At 34.3% G+C, this 12,775-nt stretch overlaps 2 protein-coding genes across 9 annotated transcripts in view; one reads left to right on the forward strand and one right to left on the reverse strand.

The window, feature by feature from the left end:
- The window catches only part of Cep290 (Centrosomal protein 290kDa), a 45,964-nt gene that overhangs the window by 1,050 nt on the left and 32,139 nt on the right, over positions 1-12,775 (forward strand). The window contains exons 2-17 of one of the 7 annotated variants that reach the window (XM_076371131.1): positions 312-406; positions 5,475-5,783; positions 5,995-6,079; positions 6,204-6,250; positions 6,329-6,403; positions 6,469-6,604; positions 6,677-6,813; positions 6,890-7,128; positions 7,212-7,344; positions 7,413-7,603; positions 7,667-7,808; positions 7,890-8,130; positions 8,555-8,720; positions 9,097-10,437; positions 10,847-11,144; positions 11,475-12,610. In XM_076371131.1, coding sequence (XP_076227246.1) covers positions 5,604-5,783; positions 5,995-6,079; positions 6,204-6,250; positions 6,329-6,403; positions 6,469-6,604; positions 6,677-6,813; positions 6,890-7,128; positions 7,212-7,344; positions 7,413-7,603; positions 7,667-7,808; positions 7,890-8,130; positions 8,555-8,720; positions 9,097-10,437; positions 10,847-11,144; positions 11,475-12,610 — 4,547 coding nt within the window. In that variant the 5' untranslated portion in view covers positions 312-406; positions 5,475-5,603. Of the gene's footprint in view, positions 1-13; positions 407-2,378; positions 2,506-5,122; positions 5,142-5,474; positions 5,784-5,994; positions 6,080-6,203; positions 6,251-6,328; positions 6,404-6,468; positions 6,605-6,676; positions 6,814-6,889; positions 7,129-7,211; positions 7,345-7,412; positions 7,604-7,666; positions 7,809-7,889; positions 8,131-8,554; positions 8,721-9,096; positions 10,438-10,846; positions 11,145-11,474; positions 12,611-12,775 lie in introns of those variants that run through there. The other 6 variants (XM_076371136.1, XM_076371134.1, XM_031978482.2 and 3 more) reach the window with 6 other exon arrangements.
- LOC143174944 (uncharacterized) lies at positions 401-4,991 on the reverse strand. 2 transcript variants are annotated; one of them, XM_076371138.1, is made up of 9 exons: positions 4,558-4,991; positions 4,129-4,248; positions 3,897-4,014; positions 3,488-3,731; positions 2,824-2,922; positions 2,603-2,693; positions 2,377-2,522; positions 1,070-1,202; positions 401-998 (listed from the first exon to the last, which is right to left on the reverse strand). In XM_076371138.1, exons 1-9 carry the CDS (start codon positions 4,696-4,698, stop codon positions 948-950), a joined length of 1,143 nt encoding a protein of 380 aa, XP_076227253.1. In that variant the 5' UTR covers positions 4,699-4,991; the 3' UTR covers positions 401-947. The 2 variants fall into 2 exon arrangements, with proteins under 2 accessions (XP_076227253.1, XP_076227252.1); XM_076371137.1 differs by having other exon boundaries at positions 401-1,202.

Here is a 12,775-nt window from a genome sequence, read left to right on the forward strand (position 1 = left end):
TTTCAAGGAACTGATATTAAATTGAAAGTACATTAAAATCGTATTAAAGTTTATTATAATTTCTATTTTATAAATCGTTGAAATATAAACCATATATATATGGTCTTAACATATATGTATTACATTTGTATTTAAATACAAGTGAAATAGAAATCTCTCTTAGGTGTACACGTTTTATTATGTTTAATGAATCGATTGAAGAAAAACAGAACAAACAATGATTGCATTAAATTTACCGATGCTTACTTTCTTTTAATTCAATGATTAGTGGTATATTAATATATAATGAAGTACGTATGATTATTTAATAGGATACTGTTCCAAAGAACTCCTCTTGCCGATTAACAGGAAATTCTGAGGGGTTGTAGCAGATAGTGGGAAGACTCCAAATTTAATTTCCCTTCAGGTAATTTTTTACTTTCTGAGATATCAATAAATAACTTTCGGTGCCATGCATTGAACTCTGCTTACTATATAAACGTGACTATTAGTTTGTTGAAAATTATGACGTAAAAGTATAGAATTTTATGTGGTTCGGTAGCTGACAGTTTAATTTGGATAGAGTCTACCAGTGTACTGGAGCATTTCTTATAGATGTCGGTATTTAAGAACAATGGCCAGAGGGTCATTGCCGTAGAGTTATACCTCGTATGTCTAATGGTGCACATTACCCACTTCAATCTTAGAGTATCTTCTGATAAATAGAGTGAATCTCTAGTAGAGTAATATAGGTGAATATATTGATTCACATAGAAAATAGAGCAATCGCGGGTACAAGCTCACGAATGATTTCAGCAAATTAAAACTAAATCAAAATAGTATCAAATACTAATCGTATTTCTACTTTTGTTTTCTGATGTATTTTTTGGAAATTCTCATACTTCATAAGTGTAAAAAATTGTAAATTATTGTTGGGATTGTACTCTCAAACATTGCTTCATTACGTTCTACTGGGTCGAGTAAAGTACAGTGAAATATGAAAATGATGAACTGATGATCTGAAACAAAAAACTTCTTTATTCTGTGATCGGTGGACTCGTATCGAAATGCATTGATCGTGATTAATTACCATCGAGAATCCTTCGAAACCTGCAACGTATAAATTGGAAAAGTTAATTTCCAGTACACTCAAAGTTTTCATTAAAATGAATAATACCATTTTCTGCATCTTCACTGGTACGGAGTACCATATTGAACTGTATCTGCATCATTTAACAGTTTTGTCTCATTAGTTCCATATGATACGTGCTACGTTTGGGATTTCATACATCATAATTAGCCATTAACAGGTTCCGTGCCACGTGGAGCGTATACGATTCACGCTGGACTTTCCGTTCAGGCCGCTTGGAATTCTCATTGAAAAACGAAGAATTTTAAAAAAATTTATTGTTGAGTCAAATATAGGCATCTTAATATCATGTATACTGCATTTATTTAATTTCATTTGATTGTAAGAGTGTGGGTCGTATACGCCCCACGCGGCCTGAACAGAAAGTCTTAAAAAAACGGTACAGCACGTGCTAATGGACTATTAAATTGGACTAATATAACGGAACTATTAAATTAATCGGATTTAATCTATTAAATTGAGTATGAAGCGGTCTGTGAAAAGTTCTTAAGGCAGAGGGAGAGAGCGTTTCGTCCGTGATCTACGAGGAAAATTTGTCGCGTGCTAATAAATAACCATGCGTCGAAAGCCGAGAAGACCGGCCTAAGCATCGTGAGTGAAAGAGGTCCTCTTTGCCCGTGCACTTTTATACTTATGGTCGTCGGCTTGGCTAACGTGAGAGCAGGACACTCTATATATACCACCAGTGGGGGGACTCGTCCAGTAAAGACATTCTCTCTCTCTCTTCTAGTAACTAACTACCACCACACCATCTGTTGCAGCGAACCTGGCACTCTCGTCCGAATGGTCAGATTCAAACGCGCTCCGCCTTCCCCACACGAATGTTCTGTTTCTGGTATATGATTTTGACCGTGGCGCTACGCACACTAATTCGGTTCGCGCGAGAAAAAATGGGGAGAGCCGTTTACGGACTCACAATTGGTTATCTCGGAGCGACTGTTATCCGCCCCTATGACGTCACGAGTGCCAGTTTCCTATCAGCTGACGGTACCGTCCCTTAGACAGTGAGACGAATGTTAGAGGTTTATAGATAGTATATATGCAAGTCATGAAGCACTGGGCAGAAGCGAGAAAGGCTCTTAGCTCTACGTAGCCCTCTATTGGCGGAGTGTGGGAAGCTACCTTCACAAATAATTAAATCGAATAATTGAATAATTCCATTTTTGCGAATCAATCCAATTTCGTTTCTGTCGAGATCCGCAGTTTTTGAATTTCCATTCCTCGTTAAACGAAAATGCAGAGCTTACGTGTCATAAAAGAGCTCGTTGCTAGTGTCAATCACTATCTGCCCGCAATAATTGCTCAAAAATAAAATTGTTATATGCGATATCAGAATTAGTAGTGGAACTATTACTCCGGCCAGCTGCTGGCTTTTCGTAAGTATCACACAAACCTGTTGAACATAAAAGAAAAGTAGAATAATTATCAAGTCTGATTCATGGATGTTTCTTAATGAATTGTAGTAACACTCACATTGCACAAATTCAGGGAGAACGAAATGATAACTGTTATGATTGTTACTAAATAATGTATCTTCGTAGTGGTTATGAAAGTGTCGTTAATCCTTTGTTGGTGAATTTGTAATGTTTCCGTGCGTTCACGAACGTTAAAACGAAATTAATGAAATACATTGTATAACAATTATGAAATACGCTTTGTCGATACAGTCCTCATTTTTAAATGAATATACTAACCTAATGGCGCGCTGGTGTATGTCCATAGTTGTACGAATATTTAATAGTTGGGACGTAACTGATGTCGTTACATTGTGAAGTTTGGTTTGTAGTTGGTAACTGGAGATGTAAGAAATAGCTGATACTTTATTTTATTGTTGAAAGTTCAAACAAGACAGTTTTAAAATATAGACAACCACTGATAATAAACTGCTACAGTATTATACTTGCAGGCTTTCTTAAAAAAAATTTTTTAACTTGCTACTTAGTTAGAAAATTAGGACGTATCGAAGTACATGTATAAATTTGATAAAAGGCAATTTATTTAGATTATATTTATGCATAATGTTATATTCAGTACTTCGACATGAAAATGGTGAAACAAGATTTCTATGTGATTTTCATACTATAAATATGATTATTCAGCTGTGAGAAAAACGTCAGTATAAGGGCAATTAAAATCAAATATATCGAATAAAGTTTATCTAAAAGTGTCCGAAATATATTCTAATTTATACAAACCGTTTTTGTAGAAACGAACAAAGTTCCTATATACATCTATTTATCGAATCGTTAAAATAATGTCACACATCAATGTTATGAAATATAATGTAAGATTCATAGATGTAAGTATGATATACAAATTTTTACCAACGTAAATTTGCGAACAGTATGTTGAACATACGCTGTAATTTTTAATAATCCGCTTATGTAGTAGGCAGTGACGTTGACCAGTGATTCTGATGCTAACACACAAAATGCACCAACCACAAATACAATTAAAATCTGCATTAACATCCCAACGGTTATTAAGCCTGCCTCGTTATGATAAAATCCACAATATCGAAGATATTCGACGTGATATTTCTGTACTGCCATTATAGGAATCACTGTTATTATCATTGTTATCGATACTGCAGACAATATATCTAAAATCGGGAATCATTGTAGGAAATGAATTGGCACGAAAACTGTGGAATAAAACATGTTATTTTTTGCATATTAATTTCTAAATTATTTGTGTGCAGAAATTACAATTTAATTTGCCATTTCATTATGATCGTTTTAAACAGGTATTTGTTAAACGTCCTTACATAAGTAACACTTAAACAAATCTCTCGACTTTCCCATGCGTTCTATTAAAAAATCTATTTCGATTGTATCTTTAAATGTCTTCAAATCATTTTCTATAGATGTAAATATCATTTTTATCTAAAACCAAATGAAAAGAAATTCATAAGGTTATAATGTTACAATTTAATAGCTATAGCATTTGTGGTACGCACGATTATCGCGCAACCGAAAAAACTACCACGCGTAACTTACCATTGGGAATCCTCGAATTAAAGCAAAGTATCGCAAAGCGAATAGAATCATCGGACAGCTAAATGATAGTGTCTTAAGTACATTTTCTAAAGTCTTTTCTGCGTTTGTCAGAGATGAATACTGAAAAATATTTCATTTATTTTTAAAAAAAAACGATATCTGTCAGTACAGTTGGTCAGAAATGTGCAACAAGGAGAAATGTTATGGTTCCTCGAGTAAAAACAAATTGGTAATCTTCACTGAAGCACAATGTTTCATATGCAATATTTTACAGAATTTGTCGCCCTCGTTTACTATTGTTTTTGAGTTTTTCTACTAACTATATTACGTAGAAACAGACAAATTTATTCTAGACAATAAATTTTTCTATCTTTCATTGTTTATTTTCAAACCACTAAATCTACCGATATAAGTATAAATATTTATCACCTGAATCACTATACAGCTGATCGTAAGTATCAAAATAACGAGTCTTTTAATCTTGGATCGAATAGTATCGTGATAGGGCCAGAGGCCAAGAATGTACAATAATTTAAAGTAGGTGTAGTGCACATTTTGAAACTCTTCCATTTTGCCGGGTACCAAAGAACATCTGCAAGGGAAACCAAGGCAATGTCATAGTATGTACACTCCGATACCATATTTTATTCATGGCTAATTATCGCTACTGAAAGGTTACAAGACAGGTGTCTAAGCCATGATCGTTGATAATACGTTAAGGAATAATTGTAAATGTTATACGAATGCTTAATGTTAAGGCTATGTTCCAGAAGGTAGTTGTTTGTCATTTCATGTAACAGACAGGTCTACAAATTTACTTACTTTTAAATGTTCTTTCTACTTTTTTTTCCTATTACAGTCTTCCTGTCTTTATTCTATTTCCATTTTTATTCTGGTAGTTACAGTTCGTTGTTTCATGGGGTAGCACATTGACCAACGTTGTATGAAAATTCAAATGAATTCTAGTTTGATATCGTTTCAAATTTTCCTGAATTGTTTGATAGCTGAACTATGTATGTATGTATGTATATCGTTTTTCATTTGCAAAATATCTATCGTTGAATGTGAATTAAATTGTGAGTTCATGAATCTATAATTCATTGATGAATCGTTTATACACTTTTTTTTTACATTATCTATTTGATCTTTTTTAGATCTTATCCTGATTCTGCTACTTCGTTTTTTAAAAATACGTGTAAAACATAGTTTTATTTTTCATTTTTAGTATAGCTTTGAAAGCTCCCTTCATTAATTAATAAAAAGTTTATTTCTGCAGTATTATGTACCATAAACGCCATTTCCAACGTTTAAATATGCGCGCTTTATAAGTTTGTAACTGATCACAGGTATCTTCAGTGTCACAACAGAGTTACCATGACAACCGTGAGTTGTCTTCAATAGCAAACGTCAAACAATTCATTTGGGTACAAGTTGTGTGGTTATAACAGTGGCAATTGATAAGATAAAGTGGAAAAATGGGTCGGACGGATTGGGAACGAATATTAACTGCAGATCCATCGTCATTGACGGATGATGATATGGAGGATTTATATCCTACTATAATCAGTTGCGACGTCGATGAGATTGGTGATGTACATAACCTACGAACGCTGATGAAACTTTCTCAAGAAATTCTGCAGTATAAAGATAATCAAGTAAGAATAAGTATTCAATATTTTCCTTGATTAAAATAATATTGATTGATTATTTTTTCTGATATTCGTGTACTACTTGCTTATTAATAGAAAATTTATCCCTAATTTTCTTGTGATATTTTCTTATTGACTGTAGTAGACTGCTTTAATAGTTTACATGAATTCATTTTTGAGTAAAACTATGTTTCAAATATTAATATTTTCCTGTTAGGTAGAATCGTTACTTTTAGAATGCAGTGAATTAAAACAAAGTATTTCTTCTATGAAACCTGAACCTGCTAAGCGTAAAAAGAAAGGTAATATTTATATTGCATTTCAAACGAAAATGAATATTTGGTTATTGCTTTTACCAAGTATTCAATAATTATATTAATTGTCAATTAAAATATTATAAAAATGATTTGATGTTTCATCATATAGAATGGGATACAGCTAGTATACAACATGAAACCAATGATTTATCTAAAGTAAGACATTCCATTAATTGTGTAATAAGTGTTTACTGATAATATTTTTAATACAAAGGTTTATGTAATCATTTTAAGCATTTGGATACACCAGATAACAGTGAATTGCAAGGGAAAAATAAAAAAATAAAAATTCTAATGTTAGAATTAGAGGTAAGTGTAGGTGATAAGGGAGTATTAGTAAAATGGTTAGTGCATTTTATTTGTACCGCTTGTAGAATTTAGAAAAGGACAATGTTATTTTGAAAGAACAATTGACAACATTAACTAGAGAGATGGAGGATGCTACACAAAAAATGAACGAAATGACAGAAGAGTTGTCTTCTGCACGAATTAAATCTGTAGAATATAAAGGTTGCTAAATATGATTCTGTTTAATCGTAGTGATAGTATGTATAGTAAAATTATAAGAAATTCTCTTTTTAGATAGGATATCTTACTTAGAACATGAAAATGCTGCATTAGTTATTCAAATTGAGGAGGTGACTGCTCAACAAATAGATAGGGATAGAGTGATAGATGAATTTGGTACTGCGATTGATGCTAGAATTAATGAATGGAAGGTATAAGATGTGATTTTTTAAATGAGTAGTCAATGGAAGTTAATAGCCTTCATATGCTCATAAGAAAATTAATTAGGCTGTACTAGATGAGAAAGATGCAGAAATTCAACGACTGCAAGAAAATATATCACAAACATTTATGCAATCAGTGGTCTCCGCTCAAGAGCAGAATAAATCTGAAATAGTTCATTTAAATGAGGAAATAGACTGTCGTGATAAAATTATAACTGAATTAAAAGCAAAGCTTTCAGAAGCTGTTGTGGAAATTAACGAAAGTGCCACACTGATTGAAAAATTAAAAGTAGATGCCCAAAAGTATGTACATAATTTTTAACGAAAAATAAAAATAATAATAGTAGAGATTCATTTATAGATATCTTATTAATCTTTTTATATAGAGTTGGAAAGAATAGCAAAAGAAAAGAGGTCAAAGATTTATTAAAAAGACTGCAAGATGCAAACGAACAAGTATCCAAACTGCAAATGAAATTAATAGAGACAGAGGAAGATGCTAATTCAAAGAGTAGTAAAGTCAGTTTCTTATGTATTTAATACTTGACAATTACTATCACAATTTGTTTACTAACATTTCGATATAGTTGTGTGAGGTATTAGCAACATTAAAAAAATATGAGGACGAAAATGAAGGATTAACAGATGCCTTAAACGAAATAAAAGAGTTGAAAACTGATCTGAGGGATAAAAATGAACATATAAGGGAATTAATAAATATCGTCAACAAATTAGGAATGTTAAATTCTTATCAAGAAATGGAAATTATAACTCTTAGGTAAATGTATAGTGTCCCTTCCCGTTATCGAACTTTATTATATTTTAACGATACGATCTTTAGAGAAAAGCTAGGAATCCCAGAAGACGAATCAGTATCGATACAGCATATTTTAGAGAAACGAAAGCGTGAAGCTAAAAAATTAGAGGAGCTCATGCAACAGAATAAAATGCTCGTCGAAGAAAATTTAGAATTGAAGTCAGACGTAAGAATTCAATATGTATAATTAGTGAATTTTTATCTTCCAATCAAAATATATGATCTATGCAAGGCTTCCTTTTTCTAGATAAGAGTGTTAAAGTACAAACTAAGTAAAACTTCCAAAGATTTCGATTTTTCGTGTAGTGAAGTCGATGGTAGCACCGAGTTTCTCCATTCGACGAAACTGCTGGAGTCTGATTCTAAATTACCGTATAATAAGACAAAACTGTCTGCGTTGCAACAGAACTTGGAACTGGTTATAGAAGAAAACGAAGCTCTTAGAACGGGCATGCACGAAATTTTGGACTGTATCCGTAACCAAGACGGTGAATTTCCGCTAATTTTAACGGTACTTTATCGATGCACTGTTTTCTTCTTTCTGTTCACCCAAACAATTCATTCTCCAATTTCTGACTATCTTTAATTCACACAAAAACTATGAAACACACGTATACTAACCACGTTTGCGTTTTATTAAGCTTGTCGGAAAATTCTGTCTATATTTTCTCTGGATCGTGAATACTTATATCAATTTCGAATTACATAGACTATTTTATATATGTCATATTTTTAAAAAATTGTGATACTTAATATTATAATATTAATTTTGTTTTCTCATCACCTACAATCAAGCATTGTAAGTGACAGGACATTCCCTCAGTCCTCGTACATTAAATCGATATAAATACTCATCGCTAGATTCGTACATAAGCAGTTTACAGTCCAACACTTAATTATTTAATACCTCAGGTAAAAGCTTAGTCGAAATACAATCTAGTACATTAGAAAGACTACTGGAAGCATTAGATGTGAGACATTTGGCTGGCTGGTACCATCCAGCAATGAGATTACAGGAACACCTAAACGTTGTGCAAGGCACTAACTCAGAATTAAGAGTGCAACTCAAATTGCTGAGGTATACAAATGAAATATTAAATATTTCCAGTAACTATCCCCATTTCTAGCTCCACTTTATAGATTATTGTAATTTGTACAGTTTATTACTCTAGTTTCTAAACTGAAATTAAAACAGTTATTGTTTCAACATACTAACTCTCTTTATTATACAAATAATTTCACAACATCTGTAGTTACCAAAGTTTCGTTCAAAATTGTCGTAACTCTCGAAAACTGTTGAAAATTTGCAATCTTAATTTATGCAAGAGGTTTTAATGACAAATCCTATGTAACAAGAGAAATAAAAATAAAGTTAATAAAAATAATGTTGCGTACCCAAAATATTTAATCGAACTGTCAAATGGATTCAAGTGAAAGGATCGAACTAATTGCAGAAAGGAACTGCAAAGGAAGGACAGCATACTGCAAACCTTAGCATTGAACAAAGACACGAGCATCGAGAAAATATACGCGGAGGAGTTGGATAATGAAAAGATAGCGGTGTATCTAAACGAGACGAAGCAGTTGCAGGAGGCTTATGAAAACGAAGCTGAAGAATGGAGCAGACAAAAAGACTCGTTGACTCAGCAGAACGAGGAATTAACGAGTGAGATCGAGAAGTTAAAATTACAGCTCGAAGTTTATGAACAGACTATGAAGGTTTTGGAGGAAGGGGAAGACGAGATTCGAAAAGCATTCGTTGTTAAAACCAGAGAATACGTTGAAGCTGCCGGCGAGTTAATTGTCGTGCAAAGAAAAAACAACGCTTTTCAGCAGCTGCTAAACAAAGAGACTGCGAAAGTGTATCGGGAGCAAAAAGAAGCCATAAAGAACGAAACCAACTTAAGAAAATCTCTCGCAGATGCTAGTAAGCACAATAAGATCCTCGAACGTGAGATTTCGACGTTGCAGAGTAATCTATCGAACTCTATCAGCAAGGCGGCATACAACGAGTTGAACGAGAAGCACGAGGAACTGAGTATACGATTGCGAGATTTACTAGAAAATAGCATTGTGTTGCAAAACGATAAAGAAGTGCAAGTCTTGAGAAAAGAATTAGACCTGATGAAGCAAGAGAAGGATCAGATCATCGAGCTTCTGAAGAAGGAAGTTGTTTTCGAGAACGAGGAAGATTTGACCAGTCAGTTGAAGGAAGCTAAGGCAAATGAGTTGCTAGAGAAGCAACGCGCTGACCATGTGACTAGTTTGCACGAGATCTTGCAAGTCCAGTTGTCGAAGTGCGAAGAGAATGTTAAAGAGCTGGCTACGGCGAAGTCTGAACTACAGGAGCAGTTAATTATACTTCACAAGAGGCTGTCGAAAGAGATGTCTTTCGAGAATTCTGAAACATTAAGCGACAATAGAGTACAGGAATTGAAGGATAATAACGAAGAACTGAAGCTGGAGATCGAGAACCTGAAGAAGTTGCTTCAGATTTCTCAAGACGAGGCTGAGAAGCAATACTCGCTGAACTCGTTGAAGATCCTGGAGTTGGACAGTCTGAGGCATCAGATTCTGGACTTGCAAGCGATCAGCGAGGACAAAGCGACCATTTCAAGGCTGGACTTCGAATTGTCGAGCAAAAAAGTGATGGAGATGGAATTGAACGCGCAGAAAGTACAGCTCGAGAACGAAGTGACGTGTATGCAGGTGGAATTGGAGAAATTGAGAAAGACGTGTGAAGGATTGCGTAGTTATGTTCAAGATTGCCGGAAACAGTGCGAAAGTCGATGCAGGTGATGATAGCTTTACAGAATTTCAGCTCCCTCTAAGCAGTGTTTGATCCAATTGCAATCAAGTTCGTTTTTTTTGTAATGTTTATTCTTGGTAGATTATGTTCGCAAATTTCATGGTAAATTTTAGTAAAATTGATATCATTGGGTTGCAAAATGAAAGCTTAAATAATATCCTGCAATTATATTAATTCGAATAAAATTTAACGTAAAAATGTTTTTATTAAATAATGAGGATTACTTTCCAGTAATTTTGAACAATAAATTATCTTTTGCCAATTTAGTATTTTTCAATTAGCGAAGCATATTCCACTATTTAATGTTTACAATTTTTGAATCGCTGAGGAGTTATTATTAGAAATGAAACTTGAGATTTTAAACTCTCAAGGTAACAATTAGAATTTATTTGCAGAATGTATATAGATGTTATGGGATTCCTGCAGAATCAATATGCAGGTTGCACTTCAATCAGTGCTCTCGACAGAATAACATTGTTATCCTCCAAATTGAAGGACGAGCGACAGACTATTGATTCTGAATTAGCGAACGCGAAAGAGTGCCACGAGAACGCTAAATTGCAACAGGAAATGCTAATAAACCGTTTGCAGATTGTCGAAAGCTTGAAAGATATTTTGGAACAACAAATCGGAAGTAACAGTGTTCAGGATATTATGCAGCATTTTTCAGAGTATTCGCAGTACACTTTGAACGTACGTTCCAAACTTTATATTCTTATTGAGAATATTCTGCAATCATTAAAGATCGTTAATGTTACTATTTCATATTATTTTTGGTCAACTTTTTTAACAACTAGTTAAAAAGTTAATTAGATTTTTATATATTTTAAAAATTAAAAAAACTGTCTTCCCCAAAACAAATTTTATATGACAATACGTTAATCCATTTTCTAATCTAGTTTTATATATAAAACTATGTTATACGTCATTGAAATTCATTTTAAGACTATACTCTTCTTTCTTTTTCTTTCACTGTAAAGAATTACTTTTAAATTACAAGTACTCAATCGAATAATTCATCAGGATTTCAAGTACAAACGAAAAATAACTCGACTAGAGAACCAGTTACAAGTTGCCAGAAATAAATTCACGGAATACGAGTCTCTTATAACTAGCATGGAACACGAAATGATACGAATTCAAAGAGCTTGGGGTAAGACTCAAGATCAGCAATTGAAAATCGATACGCACAACACGGGAACGAGTCCGGTATCACCCGAGAACAAGCATGAATCGGTACAAGCAACGACAGTTACCAAATCAGACGAAGTACAAACAGATCCGTACACGTGTTGCTTGGAAAAGAAGACCACTAGTGAGATGGAGGTACAAACAACTCCGCCAAGAAACATCGATCTCGAAGAAGAACCGCATTCACAGAAAAACAAACTTGACCAGACTGAGAAAACCAATCATACAGATCCAGAAATGGACCAAAAGGAAACAAAAGAGAAAAGGCAAACCATAGGAGAATCTAAAGAAGAAATCGAAAATGAACAAGAAATATCCTCGCTCCGTGGTCAATTGAATCAAGCTCTAAAATTAGCTTCCGATCGATCTGCGGAAATAGTGAAATGCGAATTGCAAATAGCAGAGTATCGGGCGAAGGTAGAATCATTTACCAGGACAATAGAGAACAAGGATCTACAATTGAAGCAAAAAGAAAAGCTACTGGAGGAGTGTAGCAAGCAAGCCCCTCAACTGGAGCTCACTAGTACGGAGAGCAGCGACAAGCTAGCTTTAAAGTCGACGATAAATAGTCTGCAGCAGTTGATAGGAAAGAAAGAGGAGACCATAGCCAGGTACCAGAGCCTACTGAAAGAGGACAGAGACGAGCATAGCAAAGCTGCGGCCCGCTTGCAGGAGGAAATCAGGAGCTTGCATTGTCGTGTCCAGTCCATGCAGGCGGAGGCTCATAAGGTTGCAACGCGAAATGGTAGCGGAGCCACCGAGTCGGAGAAGTTGACTAATGGTAACGTGGAAGATACTGTGCCAAGAGTCGAAGTCAAGAGCAACGTTATGCAGACGGAGGAGATCGCGCGGCTGAGTGAAAAAGTCTCGACTCTCGAAGCGGATCTGAACACCACGAGAGAGTTGAGCGATCGGTGGCATTTATTGGCCGAGGAAAGACTGAAGCACATGGACCGCATGAGGGAGAGGTGAGTTGCAACTTTATAGAAGCGTTATGTAGATTAGGTCAATTCAGACTTGGGCTAAGTTTGTAAAATAAGGTAATATACCAAGCATTTTTTGCTATGGTCTACTAGAGGTAGCTATCTATTTTTCTATCAAGGCTTTGAAAGATGAAACAAGATAAGAGATAT

This window comes from Nomia melanderi, chromosome 9 (assembly GCF_051020985.1).
Source record: "Nomia melanderi isolate GNS246 chromosome 9, iyNomMela1, whole genome shotgun sequence".
Taxonomy (NCBI): Eukaryota; Metazoa; Arthropoda; class Insecta; order Hymenoptera; family Halictidae; genus Nomia; species Nomia melanderi.